This window comes from Oryctolagus cuniculus, chromosome 7, assembly GCF_964237555.1.
Source record: "Oryctolagus cuniculus chromosome 7, mOryCun1.1, whole genome shotgun sequence".
In the NCBI taxonomy this organism is placed as follows: domain Eukaryota; kingdom Metazoa; phylum Chordata; class Mammalia; order Lagomorpha; family Leporidae; genus Oryctolagus; species Oryctolagus cuniculus.
The window spans coordinates 82,175,393-82,200,818 of record NC_091438.1 but is presented as its reverse complement, the minus strand read 5'-3'; the positions used below and the strand labels follow the sequence as shown (position 1 = coordinate 82,200,818).

Genomic DNA, 25,426 nt, shown 5'->3' with positions numbered 1-25,426 from the left:
TACTTTATTGGCTTTTCAGTAGGTACTTAATTAGTTGCAGACTTTTTATCATTACATCAAAACCAACTGTATGAGTCTACCATTTCACTTCCCAGACATACTTTTATTTTAATACTTTCCATTTAAAAGATATTGAGGACTTTGCTAGGCTGAAGTCACTTGTTGGTAGTGAGGATGGGAGACACATATCAGAAGAGTTAGTTAAGAGTTTTATGAGGGGTAAATTTGAGGGACAAGAGCCTAAAGGCATGTAAATTGGTATAAAGCTGTTCTAATAGTACAACTATAAGGTGATAAGAGCTTGAAGTAAAATGTAACAGCAAAGATATATGTGGGAAATGAAGGAAACTCAGTATGACTTAATAACTAATTAGGTATGCATCCAAAGGAAGGAATTTGGCTATAAGTGACAAAATTAATAATACCACAGAAGTTGGAAAATATCTTAGAAAGGGATAGCTTCTATTTAAATAGTTTTTCAGCAGTTAAAGATAAGGAACTGGAGGTTGAGGCTGCATAAGTAGATTTGGAGGTCATCTGATTAGACTTCATAGTGACACCATCCTAGTGAGTAAGATCCATCTATTCAGGGCCAGTGTGTGGCACAGTGGGTTAAGCCACCACCTGCAATGCCAGAATCCTATATCAGAATGCCAGCTCAAGTCTCAGCTGCTCTACTTCTGATCCAGCTACCTGCTAGTGTGCCTGGGAAGGTGGCGGATGATGGCCCAAGTGGTTGGGCCCCTGCCATCCACATGGAAGACCTGGATAGTTCCTGGCTCCTGGCTTTGGCCTGGCCCAGTTCCAGCTGTTGTGACCATTTGATGAGTGAACCAGCAGGTGGAAAATCTATTTCTGTCCCTCCCCCTTTCTCTCTGTCACTCTGCCTTTCAAAGAAATAGCTAAAAATAAATCTTGTAAAAATATATCATTCTGCAAATATTTATTAAGCAGTTTATATGTGCCTATCATTTTACTGGGTTCTAGGTTTATAGACATAGTACTACCCAGTGCTGAAATGAAACTCATAGACTTAACAATCGCTGATCTTATTTTCTGTACCAAGTGCCGTTCTAGGTGTTGGTAATAATTGATCAGGATAGTCAGAATTCCTATACTTACAGAATTTATATTCTACAAAGGGAAGATAAATAGTAAATAAGTTTTTTTTTTTAATCTGTATATATAAAGTGAAGGAAATAAGATGGTATAATGGGAGGAAGTAGAGGATTGATTATTTGAGATAGGGTGATTAGAGCAAGTCTCTTGAGGAGGCTACCCTTGACCTCAGCCCTGATGGGTGCAAAGTTGGAGACTGGCTAAGATTCTGGTGAGTGTTCCCAGCAGAGAAAACAAATAACTCTCTTGAGATGGGAGAGACCTTGATATGTTACAAGAAGGAAAACAGGAAACAGAGAAGAGTAGTATGAGTAGAACAACAGAGGCAAGTAGATGCCAAATTACTAGGGACTCTATAGATTATGAGTTGGAAGACAGTTCAAGGGCTTTCAATAGGAAGACTGACATCCTCTGATTACTTACAGTAAATGATCTAAAAAATGCATATCATTGCTATAGAACTTAAAAGAAAAGTTACTTATATTGGAAAAGAATTTATTAAAAAGAAAATAAGGCTCCAACAACCAAATTTTAAGCAGTATTTCAGAGGTAGAACAAAAAGAATAGTTTGCCTAGGAATAAAAACCTTTAAAATTTTAATCTATTTTAGAGACAGAGAGCTCCCATCCACTAATTCATTGCCTAAATGCTCCTGGTTAACAGGAGCTCAATTTCTTGAGCCATCACTTTATAAGTTGGATCACATCATACATAAATCATTATGTAAGCTTATCAAGGAAGAATTGCCAGAACAGTGCGATAATGAACATCCTATCACAGATGGAATAGTTGAGGAAAAATAAGATTTTAAACCTGCTATAGAAGAGATTGAACAAAGAACTTAGTTTTACTTTTAGAAGAAGGAACAAGTGAAAAGAAATTAGAACAGGAATAGCAGTGAGGTTTCAATTCGTGTCACAGTGTCCATTGATGGGTAGGAACTTCGTGGAGCTCACCCTTGTGATCTACTTCAGTTTGGGTGCTGGTTTTTGAGGGGATTACTCTGATTGAGGAGCAGTGTTTGCCAAATACATGAAGGGACTGACTGTATACTTCGGCTGTGCAGGACAAAGCAGACGTAAGCTAGTGGCAGATTTCATTTCAGTATAATGAAGTGCTGAAGAAAGCACTATGATCTCTTTATCATTAAAGTCCAGTGAGCAATTTATGAGAGACTTTAGGGAATTCTTGTATCAGAACAGTGTTGGACTGTAAGATTTTTTTTTTCTACTGAGTTCTGGGAATAATTTAGCATTGTTATAGTCTTTACTTTCTTTACTTTCTTCTCCCCATGCCTGTCATTTATCCCCAAATCTCCAGAAGGACTCTAAAATAATTCTGTGTAGGCAAATATGTCAGGTAATCTGTTGTTCTCCCCTCTTTACCCTGTGGAAACATCTTTCCTAGGGGCTTTCCATCTTCTCCAATCTAAATAGCTGTTACACAGCTTTCATCTTGAGATTTCTCTTCAATATCAAACTGAGAATTCCCTCCTTCTGTTGTATCACTGAGTCTTAGGTCACTCCTTCATCTTTCTTCCTTTACTTCCTGATGTGGCTGGTGGAATGTATCTTCCATTTTCATGTGAGGAAAGAATGAATGAAAGATAAAGTTTTAGAGGCTAGCGTGGTGATACACAGCAGGTAAAGCTAATGTGCCTGGGAAAGCAGCAGAAGATGGCACAAGTCCTTGGGCCCCTGCACTCACATGGGAGATCGGGATGAAGTTCCAGGATCCTGGCTTCAGCCTGGCCCAGCTGTGGACATTGCAGCCATCTGGGAGTGAATCAGCAGATGGAAGATCTCTGTTTCTCCCCTTCTCTATAACTGCCTTTCAAATAAGCAAATCTTTTTTTAAAAAATTAAAGTTTTAGAGATTTTGCAAGTTTGAATAGACCTTATTCTACTATCACACTTGGAGTATAGAATTCTAGGTTGTAGATTATTTCATTAATAATTTTGAGGAGTTGTGGAGTTATTTTCTAGTGCCAGTATTAAAATTGAGAATTCTTTGATCTCAGTGATTTTTCATCTTTGTTTATGATCTGGCATATTTTGCTAAATCTCTGAAAGGTTGTAAGCTTTTCATTTTTTTTTCACTAGAATTCTTAAATTTCTTTGTATTTTATGGGAAATTTTGATACCTTTACTGAAAAATTTTATCTTAGACCAAATATTTGCTTTCTTTTTTTTTTAATTTATTAACCTGCTTTTTTTTTCTTTCATGGGAGCAGTATCATCTCTCACCTTGTTGAATATACCAGTTTTAAGTTTCTTCTTGCTGAATTTTATGTCTTTTCTTTCTGAGATTCCTTTTCTGATCTTTGTTCTCATACTACAGATTTGATGAGATGTCTAGCCATCCTTACTGTCTTGACAATGAGGCATTAATGTAACTGATTGAAAACTTTGTAGGTAGGGCTATCCATATTCCAAATTAGTTGAAAGATAAAAATGACTAATTGAAAATAAAATGTCCTCTAAGTTACTTAAAAATAAACTAATATTTTGAGGCTGGCGCTGTGGCAGGGAGCCTCTGCAACGCCGGAATCCCATATGGGTACCAGAATCCCATATGGGCACCTGTTCAAGTCCTGGCTGCTCTACTTCCGATCCAGCTCTCTGCTATGGCCTAAGAAAGCAGTAAAAGATGGCTCAAGTGCTTGGGCCCAGGCACCCATGTGGGAGACCTGAAAGAAGCTCCTGGCTCCTGGCTTCAGATCAGCTCAGCTCAGCTCCGGCCACTGCAGCCATCTGGAGAGTGAGCCAGCAGGTGGAAGACTTTTTTCTCTGTCTCTCCCTCTATCTGTAACCTTGCCTCTCAAAGAAATGATAAAATCTTTTTTTCAAAAAAAAACTAATATTTGAAAATGTAGTTGGGTATGCAACAGTGAAGTCGAATGAGGTCCCTTCAATCACTGTGGACCATGATCGTATAAAACTTAAGGCACAGGGAGAAGAGAAACTATATGTTCCATAGAAAGCCTGGTTCTCAAGGGGAAAAGGAAGCACTGGGTTGAGTTACTCTTGTGCAGTTACTCTCCCAGAGTTTTCTAACAAGTAACTAACTGACTTTAGGACTAAGTAAGGTTGTAGAGGTAGGGACCCATTTAGAGAAAATGGGGAAATTATTTATCACAAAAGCCATTATGATGAGGAAGATGCTTTCTTGCACAAGATGGAAAAAAAATTGCACGTGACATCTTTATTAATGGGAAGTAAGACATCCTAATAGAACAAAACAAGAATAGGAATACAAGGATGTTGCATTTGTAATATTGTACATGTATGAACTGCCTGATGTTAGGCATATTTTATATCTTACATGCTGTTTTATTAACTTGTGAAGCCATATAATACCCTTCTTACCTCTCCTTGTTGCTTCCAAATTTTACAAGTATTAAATAGCATATCATACCCTCTGAGACTATATTTGTGTGACTCCTCTGAAGTTATAAACTGTATAATCACCTACATTTTTTTCATCTCTATAATTTGTTGACCACGAGGCACTCTCCAGTATTCAGGAAGGATAACTTTGCCTCTTCCTTCACTCCAACATTTGCCATCTTTATGAGGGATTTAAAATGTAAAGTTCTTTGAATTCCTCAGTTCCAGTAGGTTTAACTTCTTTGTTACTTTAGCAAGGAATTCTTCTACGCCGCAGACATCTTAAATTCAGTAGGCTGAGCTTTCACCAAACCTCTCATTTGTTCTCCTAAATGAGATAACTATATAAGGCACCTAGAATGCTACCTTGTACATGATGATTACATGGTACGTGATACTGCTTGTTACACTTATTCTTCTGGCTCTCTTTCTTCTTTACTGTCCTACCACAAAGCTAGGTATTTGATCAAATATTTCCATTTCTTGTCTCTACAGTTTTTTCATGTCATCAGCTCATGCCATCAGCTCCTTCCAAACTTAATTTCCTTCTCTATTTACCTAAACCAGTGTGACTGTGAATCCTTTCCTTTCTGATGCCTCACAGCATCCTTTACCCTTTTTCTTACAGCACACCGCTATGGAGACGCTCAACAGCAAATCATTCCCACCAGCTGTCTTCCTACTATGATACACTGAATACCACTGAAATGAATCAAATCTTTTCTATGAACTTTAGTTTCCAACCTCAACTGGACTTGGAAAAGTTATCACACATTTCAGATCTTTATCCCACTTCTAGCAGTTTCTCACCTGTTTCTTCAAGCCTTTTATCTGAACTCAAACTCCACTGTTTCTGTGGTACAAATTGGATTAATGCTATTAGACCTCAAATTACTTCTCTCACCTGCTAATTTTTCTGTATCTTTCTCCTTGTTTTCAGAGAAAGCAATCTTTCTCTTTCCTGTTTGAGTCTATGATCATGAAGTTGTCCTCTAGTTTGTATTCTTTGTAGTCTCTTTTTTTTAAAAAAACTTTTATTTAATAAATATAAATTTCCAAAGTACAGCTTTGGATTACTGTGGCTTTTTCCCCCCATAACTTCCCTCCCACCCTCAACCCTCCCATCTCCCGCTCCCTCTCCCATCCCATTCACATCAAGATTCATTTTCAATTATCTTTATATATAGAAGATCAATTTAGTATATATTAAGTAAAGATTTCAACAGTTTGCACCCACACAGAAACACAAAGTGTAAAGTAATGTTTGAGTACTAGTTATAGCATTAATTCACATTGGACAACACATTAAGGACAGAGATCCTACATGAGGAGTAAATGCACAGTGACTCCTGTTGACTTAACAAATTGACACTCTTGTTTATGGCGTCAGTAATCTCCCTAGGCTCTTGTCATGAGTTGCCAAGGCTATGGAAGCCTTTTGAGTCCGCCAACTTAGATCTTATTTAGACAAGGTCATAGTCAAAGTGGAAGTTCTCTCCTCCCTTCAGAGAAAGGTACCTCCTTCTTTGATGGCCCATTCTTTCTGCTGGGATCTCACTCGCAGAGATCTTTCACTTAGGTTTTTTTTTTTTTTTCTCTTTTTGCCAGAGTGTCTTGGCTTTCCATGCCTAAAATACTCTCATGGGCTTTTTAGCCAGATTCAAATGCCTTAAGGGCTGATTCTGAGGCCAGAGTGCTGTTTAGGACATCTGCCATTGTGAGTCTACTGTGTAGCCTGCTTCCCATGTTGGATCTTTCTCTCCTTTTTAATTCTATCAGTTAGTATTTTCAGACACTAGTCTTGTTTATGTGATCCCTTTGGTTCTTAGTGCTATCATTATGATCAATTTTGAACTGAAACTGATCACTGGGACTAGTGAGATGGCATTGGTACATGCCACCTTGATGGGATTGAATTGGAATCCCCAGGCATATCTCTAACTCAACCATTTGGGGCAAGTCCAATTGAGCATGTCCCAAACTGTATGTCTCCTCCTTCTCTTATTCCCACTCTTGCATTTAACAGAGATAACTGTTCTGTTAAATTTAAACACCTAAGAGTAATTGTGTATTAATTAAAGTGTTCAAACGATAGTATTAAGTAGAACAAAAAAAATACTAAAATGGATAAAGTATTAAGTTGTTCATCAACAGTCAGGACAAGGGCTGATCAAGTCACTGTTTCTCATAGTGTCTATTTCACTTCAACAGGTTTCCTTTTTGGTACTCAGTTAGTTGTCGCTGATCATGGAGAACATATGATATTTGTCCCTCTGGGACTGGCTTAATTCACTCAGCATAATGTTTTCCAGATTCCTCCATCTTGTTGCAAATGACCGGATTTCATTGTTTTTGACTGCTGTATAGTATTCAATAGAGTACATATTCCATAATTTCTTTATCCAGTCTACTGTTGATTGGCATTTGGGTTGGTTCCAGGTCTTAGCTATTGTGAATTGAGCTGCAGTAAACATTGAGGTGCAGACAGCTCTTTTATTTGCCAATTTAATTTCCTTTGGGTAAATTCCAAGGAGTGGAATGGCTGGGTTGTATGCTAGGGTTATATTCAGGTTTCTGAGGAATCTCCAAACTGATTTCCATAGTGGCTTTACTAGTTTGTATTCCCACCAACAGTGGGTTAGTGTCCCTTTTTCCGCACATCCTCGGCAGCATCTGTTGTTGGTAGATTTCTGTATGTGAGCCATTCTAACCAGCGTGAGGTGAAACCTCATTATTGTTTTGACTTGCATTTCCCTGATTGCTAGTGATCCTGAACATTTTTTCATGTGTCTGTTGGCCCTTTGGATTTCCTCTTTTGAAAATGTCTATTGAGGTCCTTGACCCATCTCTTAAGTGGGTTGTTTGTCTTGATGTTGTGGAGTTTCTTGATTTCTTTGTAGATTCTGGTTATCAATCCTTTATCAGTTGCATAGTTTGCAAATATTTTTTCCCATTCTGTCGGTTGCCTCTTCACTTTCCTGACTGTTTCTTTTGCAGTACAGAAACTTCTCAATCTGATGCAATCCCAAATGTTAATCTTGGTTTTGACTGCCTGTGCTTCTGGGGTCTTTTCCAAGAAGTCTTTGCCGGTACCTATATCTTGCAGGGTTTCTCCAATGCTCTCTAATAATTTGATGGTGTCGAGTCATAGATTTAAGTCTTTAATCCATGTTGAGTGAATTTTTGTGTAAGGTGAAAGGTAGGGGTCTTGCTTCATTCTTCTGCACATGGAAATCCAGTTTTCCCAGCACCATTTATTGAATAGACTGTCCTTACTCCAGGGATTCGTTTTAGATCCTTGATCAAATATAAGTTGGCTGTAGATGTTTGGATTGATTTCTGGTGTTTCTATTCTGTTCCATTGGTCTATCCATCTGTTTCTGTACCAGTACCATGCTGTTTTGATAACAACTGCCCTGTAGTATGTCCTGAAATCTGGTATTGTGATGCCTCCAGCTTTGTTTTTGTTGTACAAGATTGCTTTAGCTATTCGAGGTCTCCTGTGTCTCCATATGAATTTCAGCATCATTTTTTCCAGATCTGAGAAGAAGGTCTTTGGTATTTTGATTATTATCACATTGAATCTATAAATTGCTTTTGGGAGAATGGACATTTTGATGATATTGATTCTTCCAATCCATGAGCATGGAAGATTTTTCCATTTTTTGGTATCCTCTTCTATTTCTTTCTTTAAGGTTTTGTAGTTTTCATTGTAGAGATCTTTAACGTCCTTGGTTAAGTTTACTCCAAGGTATTTGATTGTTTTTGTGGCTATTGTGAATGGGATTGATCTTAGAAGTTCTTCCTCAGCCGTGGCATTGCCTGTGTATACAAAGGCTGTTGATTTTTGTGCATTGATTTTATACCCTGCTACTTTGCCAAACTCTTCTATGAGTTCCAATAGTCTCTTAGTAGAGTTCTTTGGATCCCCTAAATAAAGAATCATATCGTCTGCAAAGAGGGACAGTTTGAGTGCTTCCTTCCCAATTTGCAACCCTTTAATTTCTTTTTCTTGCCTAATAGCTCTAGCTAAACCTTCCAGAACTATATTGAATAGCAGTGGTGAGAGTGGGCATCCCTGTCTGGTACCAGATCTCAGTGGAAATGCTTCCAACTTTTCCCCATTCAATAGGATGTTGGCCGTGGGTCTTTCATAAATTGCTTCGATTGTATTGAGGAATGTTCCTTCCATACCCAATTTGCTTAGAGTTTTCATCATGAAAGGGTGTTGTATTTTATCAAATGCTTTCTCTGCATCTATTGAGATAATCACATGCTTTTTCTTCTGCAGTCTGTAAATGTCGTGTATCACATTGATTGTTTTGCACACATTGAACCATCCCTGCATACCAGGGATAAATCCCATTTGGTCTGGGAGGATGATCTTTCTGATGTGTTGTTGCATTCTATTGGCTAGAATTTTATTGAGGATTTTTGTGTTAGTGTTCATCAGAGATATTGTTCTGTAATTCTCTTTCAATGCTACATCTTTTTCTAGCTTAGGAATTAAGGTGATGCTGGCTTCATACAAAGAATTTGGGAGGATTTCCTCTTTTGATTGTTCTGAATAGTTTGGGAAGAATTGGAGTTAGTTCTTCTTTAAATGTCTGGTAGAATTCAGCAGTGAATCCATCTGGTCCTGGGCTTTTCTTTGTTGGGAGGGCCTTTATTACTGTTTCAATTTCTGTCTCAGTTATGTGTCTGTTTAGGTTTTCTGTGTCTTCCTGGTTCCATTTAGGTAGGGTGCGTGTGTCCAGGAATCTATCGATTTCTGATAGGTTTCCCTGTTTGCTGGCATACAAGTCCTTGTAGTAATTTCTGATGATTCTTTTTATTTCTGTGGTGTCTGTTGTTACGTTTCCTTTTTCATCTCTGATTTTATTGATTTGGGTTTTTTCTCTTCCTTTTTTTACTTAGTTGGGCCAATGGGGTGTCAATTTTGTTTATTTTTTCAAGAACCCAGCTCCTCCTTTGGCCGATTTTTTGTAATTTTTTTTTTTTTTTTTTTTTTTTTTGGATTCAGTCCTGTTGATTTCTTCTCTGATTTTAATTATTTCTCTTCTCCTACTATATTTGGGTCTGGTTTGCTGCAGATCTTCTAGATCCTTGGGATGCATTGAAAGCTCATCTATTTGGTTCCTCTCCAATTTCTTGATGTAGGCACCTATTGATATAAACTTTCCTCTTAACACTGCTTTTGCTGCGTCCCATAAGTTTTGGTATGTTGTGCTGTTATCCTCATTTACTTCCAGAAAGTTTTTGATTTCTTCTATGACCCATTGTTCATTCAGGAGCATGTTGTTCAATCTCCATGTGTTTGCGTATGCTCTAGGGATTCCTGAGTTGCTAATTTCCAACTTCATTCCTTTATGGTCTGAGAAGCTGCATGGTATGATTCTAATTCTTTTGAATTTGCTGAGACTTGCCTTATGGCCTAGTATGTGGTCAATCCTAGAGAAGGTTCCATGTACTGCTGAGAAGAATGTAAAATCTTTAGCTGTAGGATTGAAAGTTCTGTATATATCTGTTAGATCCATTTGGGCTATAGTGTCATTTAAATCTACTGTCTCCTTGTTGATCTTCTGTCCTGTTGATCTGTCTATTTCTGAGAGTGGAGTATTGAAGTCTCCCAGTACTATTGTATTGGGGCCTAAGTCTCCCTTTAAGTCCTTTAACAAACCTTTTAAATAAACCAGTGCCCTGCAATTAGGTGCATATACATTGATAATTGTTATATCTTCCTGTTGAATTGATCCCTTAATCATTATATAGTGCCCCTCTTTGTCTCTCCTAACAGTTTTTGTGGTAAAGTTTATGTTGTCTGATATTAACATGGCTACGCCCACTCTTTTTTCATTTCTGTTGGCATGGTATATCTTTTTCCAGCCTTTCACTTTCAGTCTGTATGTATCTTTGTTGGAAAGATGTGTTTCTTGTAAGCAGCAAATAGATGGGTTTTGTTCCTTTACCCAATCAGCCAATCGGTGTCTTTTAACTGGACAGTTCAGGCCATTAACGTTCTATGTGATTATTGATAAGTAGTAGCTTTGCCCTGCAATTTGCCAAAGATAAGTTCTAATATATGTTTTGAACTTCCTGTGATCTTTTGCTGTGAGGTTTCCTTCCTTTACCTTCTTTCATATTGATGACCGTGTTTCTGTGTGCAACACATCTTTAAGCATCTTTTGCAGGGCTGGACGAGTGGCGACAAATTCTTTCAATTTCTATTTGCTGTGAAAGGTCTTTATTTCACCTTCATTCACAAATGATAGCTTTGCAGGATATAATATTCTGGGCTGGCAGTTTTTCTCTCTTAGTACCTGGGCTACATCTCGCCATTCCCTCCTAGCTTGTAGGGTTTCTGATGAGAAGTCAGCTGTGAGTCTGATTGGAGATCCTCTGAGAGTAATCTGACGTTTCTCTCTTGCACATTTTAGGATCTTTTCTTTATGTTTCACTGTGGTGAGTTTAATTACAACATGTTGTGGTGAGGATCTCTTTTGGTCATGTTTATTAGGAGTTCTATGAGCTTTCTGTACTAGGATGTCTCTGTCCTTCTCCAAACCTGGGAAATTTTCTGCTAATATCTCACTAAAAAGGCCTTCTAATCCTTTCTCCCTCTCCATGCCTTCAGGAACTCCTAGAACACGAATGTTGGGTTTTTTAATAGTATCCTGTAGATTCCTGACAATATTTTTCAGATTTCTAATTTCCTTTTCTTTTCTTTGGTTTGTATATTTTCCTGTGCTCTGTCTTCTAAGTCTGATATTCTCTCTTCTGCTTCACCCATTCTGTTTTTAAGGCTCTCTATGTGTTTGTCATTTGATCTGTTGAATTCTTGATTTCATTATGATTTCTTGTCACTATCACAGTTTCATGTTCTACTAGTTGTTTCATTTCATTTTGATTCCTCCTTAATATTTCATTTTCACGAGAGAGATTTTCTATCTTGTCCATTAAGGCTTTCTGTAGTTCAAGAATTTGTTTTTGAGAACTTCTTAGTGTTCTTATCAATTTTTTGAGATCCACTTCTTGCATTTATTCTATCTCATCATCTTCATAATCTTGAATTGGGGTGTCTTTTTCATTTGGGGGCATCATAGTGTCTTCCTTGTTCTAGTCAGCTCGGTTTCTGCGTTTGTTTGGCATTGTGGAGATATTCTTTGGTTTCATCACTGTGGTGCTTTTTCTTTTTATACTATGACTCTAGATTAAGTGGACCATCTGCTTTTGATGGATCCTTAGAGGCTGTGATGGGTGTGGCCAGAGAGCTCTGTTTGGTTCTTCAGGGTTAAGGGTGTGCCAAAGGTGACTCACCCAGATTGTTCTCTTGCTCGAGCTCTCTCTCTCTCTCACTTTTTTTTTTTTTTTGACTCAGAAGGGAAGTAATTCCACACAGCTGAGTGAAATTGAGGGTAATTGATTTATGAAATCTGGCCCCTGTGGGTATTCATCTGCTTACCCCTGGGACCGCACAAAGAGTTTATGCAGCCCTCAGTGTGGTCTCAGATTTCTCCGCAGTCTCTCACCGGGTTGCCAAGGTTACCGAGTTTGTGTACTCGGTGAGTCCCCCCCCCCCCAGATTTTCACAGTCTCAGTTCATTAGCTTTCACTAGGTCCTAACCTCCTGTTATTTCTCCCCACCAGAGTCAGGTTTTTCTGCTTGGCTGATGGCGGGTGCCGCTTTACATACGTAAAATGGCGCCCGCTCTTTGTCTTGCTCGGCTTTGAAGGTGAGTGGAGAGAGAGGCTAGCGTCCGTGCGGGTTCCCCTTATTTATTCGTTTGTTTTTTTTTTTTTCTCCTCCAGTCAGCCTGGTGAACTTTCCCCAGTGGGGCTTCAGGCCTCGTTCCCTATAGGCTCTTTCTGCCTTTCCTCGCCGATGTCTCGGGTTACCGAGGTTTTTGTCTCACCTCCCCTTCCAGCGCTGGCGTGCAGACTCTGCGGCTGGGCTTCCACGCGGTGGGCGACCTTGCTCTCCCTGTAGGTCCTCCGTGTCACATCCACTAGATCCGGGAGAGTTTCCTCTGCAGTTTTTTCCTGAGCCTTTTCCTGAGGCTACAGTAACTCCACTTTTATTAAACTATCTTTTCTCAGACTATCGGTGCGCGCCCTCACTATTCCGCCATCTTCTGTGCCTATATCTTGCAGGGTTTCTCCAATGTTCTCTATTAATTTGATGGTGTCAGGTTGTAGATTTAGATCTTTAATCCATGTTGAGTTGATTTTTGTTTTTTTAAGTTTGCTGAAACTTGCTTAATGGCCTAGCATGTGGTCAGTCCTAGAGAATGTTCCATGCACTGGTGAGAGGAATGTGTATTCTGCAACTGTAAGATGGAAAGTTCTTTAGATATCTTTTAGGTCTGTTTGGTCTATAGTGTCAATTAACTGCTGTTTCCTTGCCGATTTTCTGTCTGGTTGATCTGTCTGAAAGTGGTGTATTGAAATTCCCCATTACTATTGTATTTGAGCCTATGTCTCCCTTTAGATCCTTTAACATTTCTTTTAAGTAGCCAGGTGTCCTTTAGTTAGGTGCATATGTGTTTATAATAGTTACATCTTCCTGTTGAATTAATCCCTTAATCAGTACATAGTGTCCTTCTTTGTCTCTTTTAACAGTTTTTGTGTTAAGGTCTATTTTGTCTGATATTAGGATGGCTACACCAGCCTTTTTTGATTTCTGTTAGCATGGAATATCCTCTTCTGTCCCTTCACTTTCAGTCTGCATGCATCTTTACTAGTGTGATGTGTTTCTTATAGGCAGCAAATAGTTGGGTTTCATTTTTCAATCCATTCAGCCAGTCTTAGTCTTTCATCTGGAGAGTTGAAACCATTTAGATTCAAGGTGACTATCGATAAGTAATGACTTTACCTTGCCATTTTTCTATAAATATTCTTATTTTTTACTTTGGATTTCCTTTGTACTTTTACTGGGAGCTTCCCTTCCTTTACCTTCTTCTGTAGTGGTGACCATGTTTTTGTGTTTCTGTGTGCAGTACATCCTTCAGCATCTTCTGCAGGGATGGACCTGTGGTGACAAATTCAGTTTCTGTTTGTCATGGAAGGTCTTTATTTTACCTTCGTTCATAAATGAGAGCTTTGCAGGGTATAGTATTCTGGGTTCACAGTTTCTTTTTTTAATCTTGTCACACTCTCCTTGCCTGTAGGGTTTCTGATGAGAAATCTGCTGTGAGTCTAATTGGAGATCCTTTGAAAGTAATCTGGCTTTTCTCTCGTGCACATTTTAGAATCTTTTCTTTATGTTTTACTGTGGAGAGTTTTATTACACTGTGTCATGGTGAAGATTATTTCTGGTCATTTCTATTAGGCGTTCTATTTGCTTCCTGTACTTGGATGTCCCTTTCTTTCTCTAAATTGGAGAAATATTCCATTATTATTTCACTAAAAAGGCCTTCTAATCCTTTCTCTCTTTCCACACCTTCAGGAACTCCTAGAACCCGTATGTTATGTCATTTGATAGTATCCTGTAGATTCCCAATAGTGTTTTTTAGTTTCCTAATTTCTTCTTGTATTTGGTCTGTCTAATTTCTTGTGCTTTGTCTTCTAAGTTGGAGATTCTTTCTTCTGCTTCACCAATTCTGTTGTTAAGGCTTTCTACTGTATTTTTAATTTGTTCTATTGAATTCTTCACTTCCAAGATTTCATTTTGATTTCTCTTTAAGAGCTCAATTCCATGAGAGAAATTTCCTTTTATGTCATGTATGGATTTCATTAGTTCATGCATTTGCTTCTAATTAATTTTAAGTAATCCTATGATCATTGTTTCAAATTGCATTACTGGCATTTCTTCAGTCTCATATTCACAATCTAGTGTTGAAGTATTGTATTCTTTTGGGAGTGTCATGTTGTCTTATTCTTGTTTCTTGAATTGGTGCGTTTGTTTTTTGGCATCTGTGGAGATACTCGTTGGTTTCTTTTTTCACTGTGGTGGTCTTTGGACTATGTCTGATTGAATTAGTGGAGCATCTGCTTTCAGGAAATAACTAGAGGCATGTGGTGGATGTGGTCAGGGAACTCTGTTCAGTGCTCTAGGTTGGAAGGTGTGTCTGAGGTGACACACTCAGGTTTGTCCTGGTAAGTCTCCTTTTTTTTTTTTCTTTTCTTTTCTTTTTTTTTAAATCAGAAGGGAGGTTTCTTCTTTTCTGTTGGTGTAGACTCAGCTGAGCTCCTCTCCTCAAAGGAGACCAGTCTTGGGCGCTAGCCCCAATGAGTATAATTATCCGGCCTCTCTGCTACAAGGACCACACAAAGCTCTGTGCAGTCCTCAGTGTAAACTCAGATTCCCTAGCAATGTCCTTGACAGAACCAGGAAGCACTGTGTGGAGCCTCCCACAGTGACTGCCCATTGTCCCGGCCATACCCTGAGTCCTCCCAGGCAGCTTCAGTGTTTTCACAGTCCCAAGCACCCAACTCCCTGTCTGTTCTCCCCACCCAACTCAGGAGTCTCCACTTGGTTCGTTGCTGGGCATGGAAACAAGCCTGTGCAGCTGTAATGTGTCCAAAATGGCGCTTGCTCTCTGTCAGCTTGTTACAGGACCCCTTTGCAGAATGATCGGGAAGAGAGAAAATGTGCCCCTCCTTTGTTTTTTTCTCCTCTAGTTTGGCAGATACACTATCGCCTATGGGGCTCCAAGCCAGATTCCCTCCAGGCTCTTCCTGCATCTTTTTTAAGATTTATTTGATTTATTTGAAAGGCAGAGTTACACAGTAAAAGAAGGAGAGGCAGAGAGAGAGAGAGAGATCTTCCACCTGCTAGTTCATTCCCCAATTGGCCACAATGGCTGGAGCTGCGCCAATCTGAAGCCAGGAGCCAAGAGCTTCTTTTCGATTTTCCATGCAGGTGCAGGGGCCCAAGGACTTGGGCCATCTTCTGCTGCTTTCGCAGACCATAGCAGAGAGCTGGATTGGAAGTTGAGCAGCCAGAGCTTGAACCAGTGCCCATATGGGATGCCAGCATTGCAGACATGGCAGTGCTGTGCCACAGCGCTGGCCCCGATTCCTTAACTTTAATCACACCTCCATTAGTAGCCAATTTTTAAAACTCTTGTTCAACCTTTCAGTGTTCAAACTGCTTGATGCCAATACCTTAAGTGATAGGGTTCCCAAGTCTATGTTTGTTGTCCTCAGAAACCAACCAGTAAATATGACATCTACCATGTGCACCTTTGCAAAAAATTCACCATTCCTCAGGTCTTTAATTTCCAAGCTTTGGATAATTTTCTTTCTTTTAGAGGCAATGGAGAGTTTGCCTTTGCCCTTTTTTTTTCTTTACTGCAGTGGGATTCAGCTGTCATTTACTTAACATCAAAATTTCTAAACATCCCTAGGCCTAAAGAAATACCCAACAATTCCATTTATTAAGATATAGTTATTTGGTGGCACTGTGGTATAGTTGGTTAAGCCTTTGCCTATGGTACTGGCATCCCATATGGTTGCTGGTTCAAGTCCTTGAGCCTTGGTACCCACGTGGGAGACCTGGAAGAAGCTCCTGGCTTCTGGCTTCAGCCTGGCCCAGCTCCAGCCATTGCAGCCATTTGGGGAATGAACCAGCAAATGGAAGATCTCTCTCTATTTCTGTAACTTGCCTTTCAATTAAATAAATCTTTTAAAGAAAAAGAATTATTAATTGAAGTTTATGTCCCAATAAGTCAGTACTTTTTGGAAACAACAACAACAACAAAAAAAAAACACAAATGTAACTACAATTAACTTACAGGATTATGTTTGCTTGTTTCATACTATGTAATTTACCAAAGCTTGGATTTAGATGGACACTGCACCCTCATCTCTTCCACATTGATTTTGCATTTGGAGTTGCTTTTTGTTATTGAAAACCCAGCTTAGCAAACATGATGTTATTAGGAATGTGGAATATTCTGATGGTGAAACCATGAACTACACCTTCAGCTAGTATTTCCCACGGTGTCCAATAGATGTCGCTGTTTTTCCTCTGAAAAATGAAAATATTCTCTGGTTCTCCAGGGCTGTTCAGCAATTTGTGAACCTCCACCTTCTTTGTGCTAATTCCTTTGTGCTAATGTGTACTGTTTTTGTTTTTGATTGCACCACATTTTTAATTTATTGGTCTTTTTCCATCACTACATGTAAGGCTTATTTAGTGTCTTTTACCTTTTCTATTTACTTTGAGGCTTCAGAGAGACTTAAGATTAAGATAACCCACACAGATTTTTTTTAGATTTAGCACAAAGTTTTCTCTTTGATTTTAGATTCAAATTAATGGTAAGACAAAAAATGAAATAAGTTGGGATAGTCTACCAGTACTGCCACTTAGAACCTATCTCAATCATACTGTTACCTTTTTTGGGTAGTAGTTGTACTCCATCTAGGAATTTGTTGCTCCTAAAGTTTGAGATTACAGTTGTGCCCATGCCTTATAGAACTGACCTGCTTCATCTTGAAATTACCGGCAAACCAGCCATCACACTTGCATTTTAAATTCATTTGCTTTTTTTTTTTTTAAGACTTTTGTTTTTTATTTAAGAGAGTTACAGAGAAAGAGGAAGAGATACAGAAAGAGAGCTTTCATCCACTGGTTCACTCCACAGATAGCTACAATTGCCAAGGTGGGGCCAGGCCAAAACCAGGAACCAAGAGTTTCATCCAGGTCTCCCACATGGGTGACAAGGGCCCACACACTTGAACATCTTCCGCTGGTTTTCCCAGGCCATTAACATGGAGCTGGATTGGAAGTGAAGCAGTCAGAACACAAATAGGCACCCATATAGGATGCCAGTGTCACGTTGTAAATTCTAAATGTTAGGGGCCAGTGATGTAATAAAGCAGATTAAGCCACCCCTTGTAATACAGGCATCACATGTCAGACAGCAATTCGAGTTCTGGCTGCTCTGCTTCTGATCCAGCTTCCTGCTAATGCACCTAGGAGACATGGCTCTAGTACTTGGGTCCATAACACACATGTGGGAGATCCGGATGGAGTTCCTGGTTCCTGGCCCAGTCTCAGCTGTTGCAGCCATTTGGGGAGTGAACCAGTAGATAAATCTCTCTCCCGTTACTCTGCCTTTCAAATAAATAAACAAATAAAAATAAATAAACTTTTTTTAAGAAATAATAAAATGTTTTATTCTAAACATTAATGACATCACGTTTTATAAAAACCTCAGTCTTTATATTGTACTTTGCTTTCTGACTACTGTACTCCATTTCACTTATCAAAACCCCTCTTGATGATTGAGCATGACATACATTGTGGAATACTGGTATAATTATATCTAGATCACAACCACCTTCCCTCTCATGTTGCGAGGATAGTGTTGTTCGCAGGGAACAATGCAAAATAAAAGTAAAGTGCTCCATACCTACTTCTTCATTGTTGAACTCTAGAAAACTCGCTCAAGTCCACCCCAGATCTCTAATCTGTAACATTCTTTGTTTTGAACCATAGAAAGAGAAATGAGTCAATATGTTTGTTTTACCAGAGTAGCTAGAATAAATAGCAAATAGGGTGATTAGACCTCCTTTCATTCAGAGTAACACGTAACTCTACCATTTGAGCAGTGTGAAGATGTGGAAATTTAATAGATAGTACAGTGTCTCTTACATCTGCCTCATCCTCAAAAAGATGGTGGAAAAGAGAGAAGGAAGTGAAACTGTCCCTGGTCCAGGAGTGGGGAGTGTCTGGCCTGTTTGGTCAGCCCCTGCCAAGGCAACTGCAAGCAGGACTTGAAAGCCAATAAATCTATAGTGGGCTAGTTTTTAAGCTGATCATTTTGTGTGGCCCACAATCAATGTTATAAATATCCAAATGGCCCTTGACAGAAAAAAAGGTTCCCTACCCTGCTGTAGTGTAAAAGTAATGTAGTTTGTTACCAATTCCAGGTACAATTATTCTTGCACTTTACTTCCCAAAATAATTGTTTCCAAATTATTTACTGCACTCTTAACTTAAAAGAACATTATAGCATTAGTTACCCTGTACTTTCTGTATGCCATTTGGCTAATTGTAAAATAGTTGTGTTCTCTTCAAACTTACTTTTGTATGAAAAATATCCTCTCCTATATTATTTATGAGTCAGAGAGGACAAATGAGGTAGGAGGCCCTGGGAATAACATACTGCCCTAGATAGTTTTCTGATTCTCTTCCAGGTTGGCTGTGAAGCCTTCTGGCAAATTGTGTTTTCACTCAATTCTAGTTGTTGCATTTTCTTATAAGTGTTCTGTGTTTATTTGCATCAACTAGTTTCATAATTTAAAGTCAAAAGATTATGTGTTATATGTATGAGGACCTTATATAATAACATCTGTAAGTTCATAACTTGAAAATTATTACATAAAAGAAATAATTTGTTACATTAGAGAGCCTGGATAAACATTAATGCATTTTTGTGAGTGTTCTACAGAATCCTGAAAAATAGGAAATAATGGAAAAGTTTAATTTATAATTAAGATGTATATAGATTGCAACATGTAAGTATAAGTCATTTTATGGCTTGACTTCAACTTCTAGAGTATGTTCTTCAGAAGCTTTTAAAACCCTATACATATTTCCCTATGTAAACATTATTTTTAATGACTGTAGTATATTCCTTTCTTATGGATGTGGCATAGTATACTTAACTTGTTCTGGTTTTTGGACATTTAAGTTCTTGCTAATTTGCTTTTTAAAAAAATTCTTTTGATGTGACAATAAATGACATCTTTCTTTATAAATAATTTTCCATTTCTTCCCTAGCTGTGCAGGCTGCTGCACTCACTGGTCTTGCTGCCACGTGCTGTGGCATTCTTTTGAAAGAGTAAATGTCCTAATATTCTTAAAGTACTTACACAATGTGTGGCACATTGTAAGGACAGAATAAATGATGTTTTTAGAATTTTGTCTGGCTCAACAGTGGATTTAGCACAAGAAGGGGAGAAAGGAAATCAGAAAGATTGAACCTGTGAGAGGGAAAGGAGTTTCCATGATCATTCACCCGTATTGGTTGTTTCCAGTTGTGCCTTCTTTAGAGTATACTTTAGGAGCACCTTACCTGGAGAATCTCAGAATATAAGTTTTGTTTCCTTGAGTTTAAGTGTATAAATTTGAAGGTAATATATATTGAGAATTACAAAACACTCTTTAAAATAGCATGACCTTTGTGTGTGTATCTTTGTTTATTGTATTTGTATTTCATATTTTTGTGATATTTATTCAAGTGTGTGTCCAATGATGTCTTTTTTGTTTGTTTTTTTTTTAATTATCCTAGTCACGTGAACTGGAAATTTCAGTTTATTGGCGTGATTGGCGATCTCTGTGTGCTGTAAAATTTCTGAGGTTAGAAGATTTTTTAGACAACCAGCGGCATGGCATGTGTCTCTATTTGGAACCCCAGGGTACTTTATTTGCAGAGGTAATACATGTATTTTATTAAATGTACCTAACTACAGTTGAAATTTTGTATATAGGCAACATGGTATACAAGTGGAAAGACTATTAGGTTGAAAGACAGATGACCTGAATTCCTGACTCAGCTCTGCCACTGAGTAGGTTTATGACCTTGAGAGAAATAATTTATCCTCTCTAGGTCTATTTTTTTTTATCTAGAACATGCGGGGGCCAGGCTAAATCATATCTGAGAGTCCCTTAAGCTTTAAAATCTCATGAGTTTAGTGGATTTCATGAGCCATAAATCCAGTGCTATTTTCGTGTCAACTTGTATTTTCTTCACTGCAGGTTACCTTTTTTAATCCAGTTATTGAAAGAAGACCAAAACTCCAAAGACAGAAGAAAATTTTTTCAAAACAACAAGGTAATTACGAAGAATCAAATAAAGAATGATTTTAGTATTTTCTTACATATAGAAAATCTAAATACTTTTAAAAAGTAATATCCATCTGTGTTTTTTTTTTCTTTTTATTTCATTTATTTCTAACTTTTTATTAAGGGAATTTCATATATGTCTGTTAAGTAGAGAGTGGTGTGCCTTCACCCAGTTTCAGCAATAATCAACTCATGGTCAGTTTTGTTTTATCTGTAGTTCATCCATTCACTGTTTTCTCAGAGTATCTGAAGCAAGCCCACACATACTGTTTCATTCATAAATACTGTATTTGTATGTCTAAAATATATTCTTTCTAAAACCTTAACCATATATTACTAGACTTAAGAAAGAAAATCTAACAATTCCTTACCTATTTATTTTTAAAACTGTTTATGCTATTTTGCACTAGCCTTTAATAGCAAGTACTTAATAACTAGTTATAAAAGTAACAGATATTGTTTGTTCTTCATAAATTATAAACTGATGAATATGAATTTTTAAGTTATGGCTGTTGGTAATATATAAAGAAATCACTTATTTTGTTTTCTTTATTCACAATATCCATAGGCAAAACATTTCTCAGAGCTCCTCAAATGAATATTAATATTGCTACTTGGGGAAGGCTAGTGAGAAGAGCTATTCCTACAGTGAATCATTCTGGCACCTTCAGCCCCCAAACTCCTGTGCCTGCTTCAGTAGCAGTGGTTGATGTACGCATCCCTGAGATAGCACCTCCAGCTAGGTATGAGTCTAAGACATAAGTATCTCTTATACAAAATATTAATTGTGACGTTCTGGTATACTGATTACAACCACTGTGCAGAGGGTATCATGTTTTCCCAAGTTTTATATTGAAATGACTGTTCTGCTTAATTTTTAAAAGTTTAAATTTTTTGCTTTATTTTTAAAGCTGTATAAAATATTTACTATTGATTACTGTTTTGGTGAATTGCATTATCTTCCACAAGTGATTCTACAGTAACCAAATTGGACTTTGATCTTGAACCTGAACCTCCTCCAGCCCCACCTCGTGCTTCCTCTCTTGGAGAAATTGATGAGTCTTCTGAGTTAAGAGTTTTGGATACAGCAGGACAGGCAAGACATTTTAAACCTTGATTCCTCTTGAGCAAATGAATTACCAGTAGAATCATCTTAATGACTAGTGAACATTTCAATTAAAAACTGCTTCTATAAACTGTATATTTATGTTTCTTATGAATTAAGTCAGTTAAGTTTAATCTCATTGATGGGCGATAACCGAACTCTTTTTTTTTTTTTTTGACAGGCAGAGTGGACAGTAAGAGAGAGAGACAGGGAGAAAGGTCTTCCTTTTGCCGTTGGGTCACCGCACCCTCCAATGGCCACCGCGGCAGGCGCATCGCGCTGATCCGAAGCCAGGAGCCAGGTGCTTATCCTGGTCTCCCATGGGGTGCAGGGCCCAAGCACTTGGGCCATCCTCCACTGCACTCCCGGGCCACAGCAGAGAGCTGGCCTGGAAGAGGGGCAACAGGGACAGAATCCAGTGCCCCGACTGGGACTAGAACCTGGTGTGCCAGCGCCACAAGGCAGAGGATTAGCCTGTTGAGCCACGGCGCCGACCCACGCTCTTTTAATGTTAGCATGCCGTTGTCAGTGGCCTCTGGATGCCCACAGCCAAGAGAGATGGAATAGTCCAGTTAAGCTAGAAGCTGTATGCTTTCTATTAAATACATATTGTCTGAAGCAATCTTTATCTTCTAACTCAGTTAATAGTATGCATTGAGGATGATAATAGTATAGTACTTCTTTACATTTTTAATATAAGTCTAACAGAATTAATGACCATAAGAATGAATAACCAGTCTCAGAATTGTATTTTCCTCTGTAATATTAATGTTGATTTTTGCTATTTTTTCTATCAACGTTACCACTAGTAAGTAATCTTCTAAATGTTTCTATGGTTTAATGAGAATTTAATATTTTACAGGATTCAGAAACTGGTTTTGATATTGAGAATGATAGAAATAGTATACTCCCAAAATCCCAATCTGAATATGAGCCTGATATTCCTCAATCAGGCCTAGAATATGGTGACATTCGAGAACTTGAGAATAGAAGGTAAGAAAATACATATAGTTTTGCTACTATGTGTTTGATACCATACTTCATTGAGTTTTTAATTGAGATTACTGTTTTCAGATCTCAGCAAAGGTTTCAGTTTAATCTACAAGATTTCAGATGCTGTGCTGTCTTAGGAAGAGGACACTTTGGAAAGGTAAACTTTTGGGATTTTTTGGAATGCCTACAAAATTGATAACTCAGATAGGACATAATTACTTATGTCATTTCAGGTGCTTTTGGCTGAATACAAACACACAAATGAGATGTTTGCTATAAAAGCCTTAAAGAAAGGAGACATCGTAGCTCGAGACGAAGTAGACAGGTTAGTTTTTTTTAAAGTGAAATTGCTTATTTTTTATTAACAGAATTTATGTATAAGGAGTCTTTAGAAAGTTCATAGAAATGCATATTATGAAAAAAACTGCATAGATTTCACATTAATTTTTCCACAAACTTTTTGAAGTACCCTGTTGTAAAACTTTCTAATTTCATGGTAATATATGAAGAAACAAAATAAGTCTATCTAAATTTGGTAGAAGCTGATTAAATATTGTTTTTTTTTTCTAGCCACTTCCTTTCTCCCTTCTTATGGTAATAAGTGATTAGTGGATACAAAGGAAAGATGGTGAAATGTTAAATTTTCTTAAATTTTGTATGCACGCAGATGTTTGAGTGTTTATATGGAATAGGAATTGCTGTTCATTGATCTGTATCCCATTTTATCTAATGAAAATAATAAAACATTTACAGATAATTATAGTTAATTGAATGGTGAATATATTCTGCTTTTTTAAAATATGCCTTTATTTTTCCTCTTTTTCTCAAAATCATTTTTGGAATATAGCTTCTTTTAAGGCATAATAAATACAAATTATTACAGATATATCTTTTTATAAAACTATTAAAGTACAAAGGGAGCGAGCAATAGCCTAGTGGCTAAGACATCTGCTTCCCACATTGGAATGTCAGTGGAGATGGCTTAGGTATTGGGAGACCTACATTGAATTCTCGGCTCCTGGCTTCTGCATGACCCATACCAGGCTGTTAGGGACATTCGAGAAGCAAACCAGTGGATAAGAGCTCTAATTCTTTCTCTGTTTTTATCTTGTATGTGTGTGTCTCTCCCTCAAATAATTTTTTTTTAAATTAAAAAGAATTTTCAATGCAGTGACTTTAGGGATAAAATTATAGTTAGTCATTTTCCTATCTTAAAATTAATGCAGTGTAATTAAATGTGGAAGTTATTTTATAAAATGGCATATTTATCACAAAAAGAGGCTTTCATTTGATATTTGCAGTAATTGTCTTACACCACTAGGAAGCATCCATTTATTAATGAAGGTAACCCTGTATAATGAAAGGAGCCCTGGATGATGAGTGAGAAGACTGACTTTTCTAGTTTTGATAGTTCCTCCTTGGTAATGATTTGCCACCAGGGTATTCACTGAATATCTTTGAACCTTGCTAACCCATATATTTAAAAATATGGGAGGGGCACCTAGCGGCGGCGGCACACCGGATTCTGTCCCGGTTGCTCCTCTTCCAGTCCAGCTCTCTGCTGTGGCCCGGGAAGGCAGTGGAGGATGGCCCAAGTGCTTGGGCCCTGCACCCCATGGGAGACCAGGAGAAGCACCTGGCTCTTGCCTTCGGATCGGCGCGGTGCGCCGGCTGCAGCACGCCAGCTGTGGCGGCCATTGGAGGATGACCCAACGGCAAAAGGAAGACCTTTCTGTCTGTCTGTCTCTCTCACTATCCACTCTGCCTGTCAAAAAAAAAAGGGGGGGGAGGGGCCAGGTCTGTGGCATAGTGGATAATGTCGCTGCTTGCAGTGCCGGAATCCCATATGGGTGCTGGTTCTAGTCCTGGCTGCTCCACTTCCAATCCAGCTCTCTGCTGTGGCCTGGGAAGGCAGTGGAGGATGGCCCAAGTCCTTGGGCCCCGAACCTGCTTGGGAGACCCAGAAGAGGCTCCTGGCTCCTGGCTTCAGATTCGTGCAACTCCAGCCCTAATGGCAAATTGGGGAGTGAACCAGGAGATGGAAAGATGGAAGACCTCTCTCTCTCTCTGCCTCTCTCTTTCTCTGCCTCTCTTTCTCTCTCTGCCTCTCCTCTCTCTGTGTAATTCTGACTTTCAAATAAAATCTTTAAAAAAAAAAAAAAAAGATACTGCTTGGAACACCCACATACCATATCAGAGTGCCTGAATTCGTCATGGCTCTATTTCCGATTCCAGTTTCCTGCTAATGTACACCCTGGAAGGCAGCAGACAATAGCTCAAGTACCTGGGCCCTGCCACCCTCCTGGGAGACCAAATAGAATAAATAAAAGTTTAAAAATACATATTTTTAGTAATACCTTACTGAGTTGTATTATATGGTACATAGGTAAAACAAATTGTCTCTTTCTTTAGGCCAGTGCTATTGCGTAGTGGGCTAAGCCTCTGCCTGTGGTACCAACATCCCATATGGGTGCTGGTTCTAGTCCCAGCTGCTCTTTTTCCAATCCAGCTCTGCTATGACCTGGGAAACCAGTAGAAGATGGCCCAAGTGTTTGGCCCCTGGATCCGTGTGTGAGACCCAGGAAGTTCCTGCCTCCTGACTTTGGATCTACTCAGCTCTGGCCATTGTGCATTTGGGGAATGGACCAATGGATGGAAGACCTTTCTGTCTCTCTCTCTCTCCCTCTCCCTTTCCCTCTCTCTGTAACTCCACCTCTCAAATAAATAAATAAAATCTAAAAAAATTGTTTGAGAGGCAGAGAGAGAGATGGAGAGAATTCTTATTTGCTGGTTCACTCCAAAAGTACACAACAGCCAGGGCCAGAATGGGCCAGGCTGAAGCTGGGAGCCAGGAACCCAATCCAGTCTCCCATATGGGTAACAGGAACCCAATTAGTTGAGCCATCACCTCTACATGCCAGGATCTGCATTAATAGAAAGCTTTATTTATTTCGGGGGCCAGGGCTGATAATTGGACCCAGCTACTCTGATGTCGGACCCAGGTATCTTAACCAGCATCTTAGC

General features: G+C 38.6%; 1 protein-coding gene across 7 annotated transcripts in view; it reads left to right on the top strand.

The window, feature by feature from the left end:
* The window catches only part of PKN2 (protein kinase N2), a 156,934-nt gene that overhangs the window by 111,931 nt on the left and 19,577 nt on the right, over nt 1–25,426 (top strand). For 4 of the 7 annotated variants that reach the window (XM_051856284.2, XM_051856283.2, XM_070076949.1 and 1 more), the window contains exons 9-15: nt 19,751–19,894; nt 20,218–20,293; nt 20,873–21,047; nt 21,274–21,400; nt 22,272–22,402; nt 22,484–22,559; nt 22,636–22,727. In XM_051856284.2, the coding sequence (XP_051712244.1) occupies nt 19,751–19,894; nt 20,218–20,293; nt 20,873–21,047; nt 21,274–21,400; nt 22,272–22,402; nt 22,484–22,559; nt 22,636–22,727 (821 nt within the window). The remainder of the gene's footprint in view (nt 1–19,750; nt 19,895–20,217; nt 20,294–20,872; nt 21,048–21,273; nt 21,401–22,271; nt 22,403–22,483; nt 22,560–22,635; nt 22,728–25,426) is intronic. The other 3 variants (XM_051856287.2, XM_051856286.2, XM_070076950.1) reach the window with 1 other exon arrangement.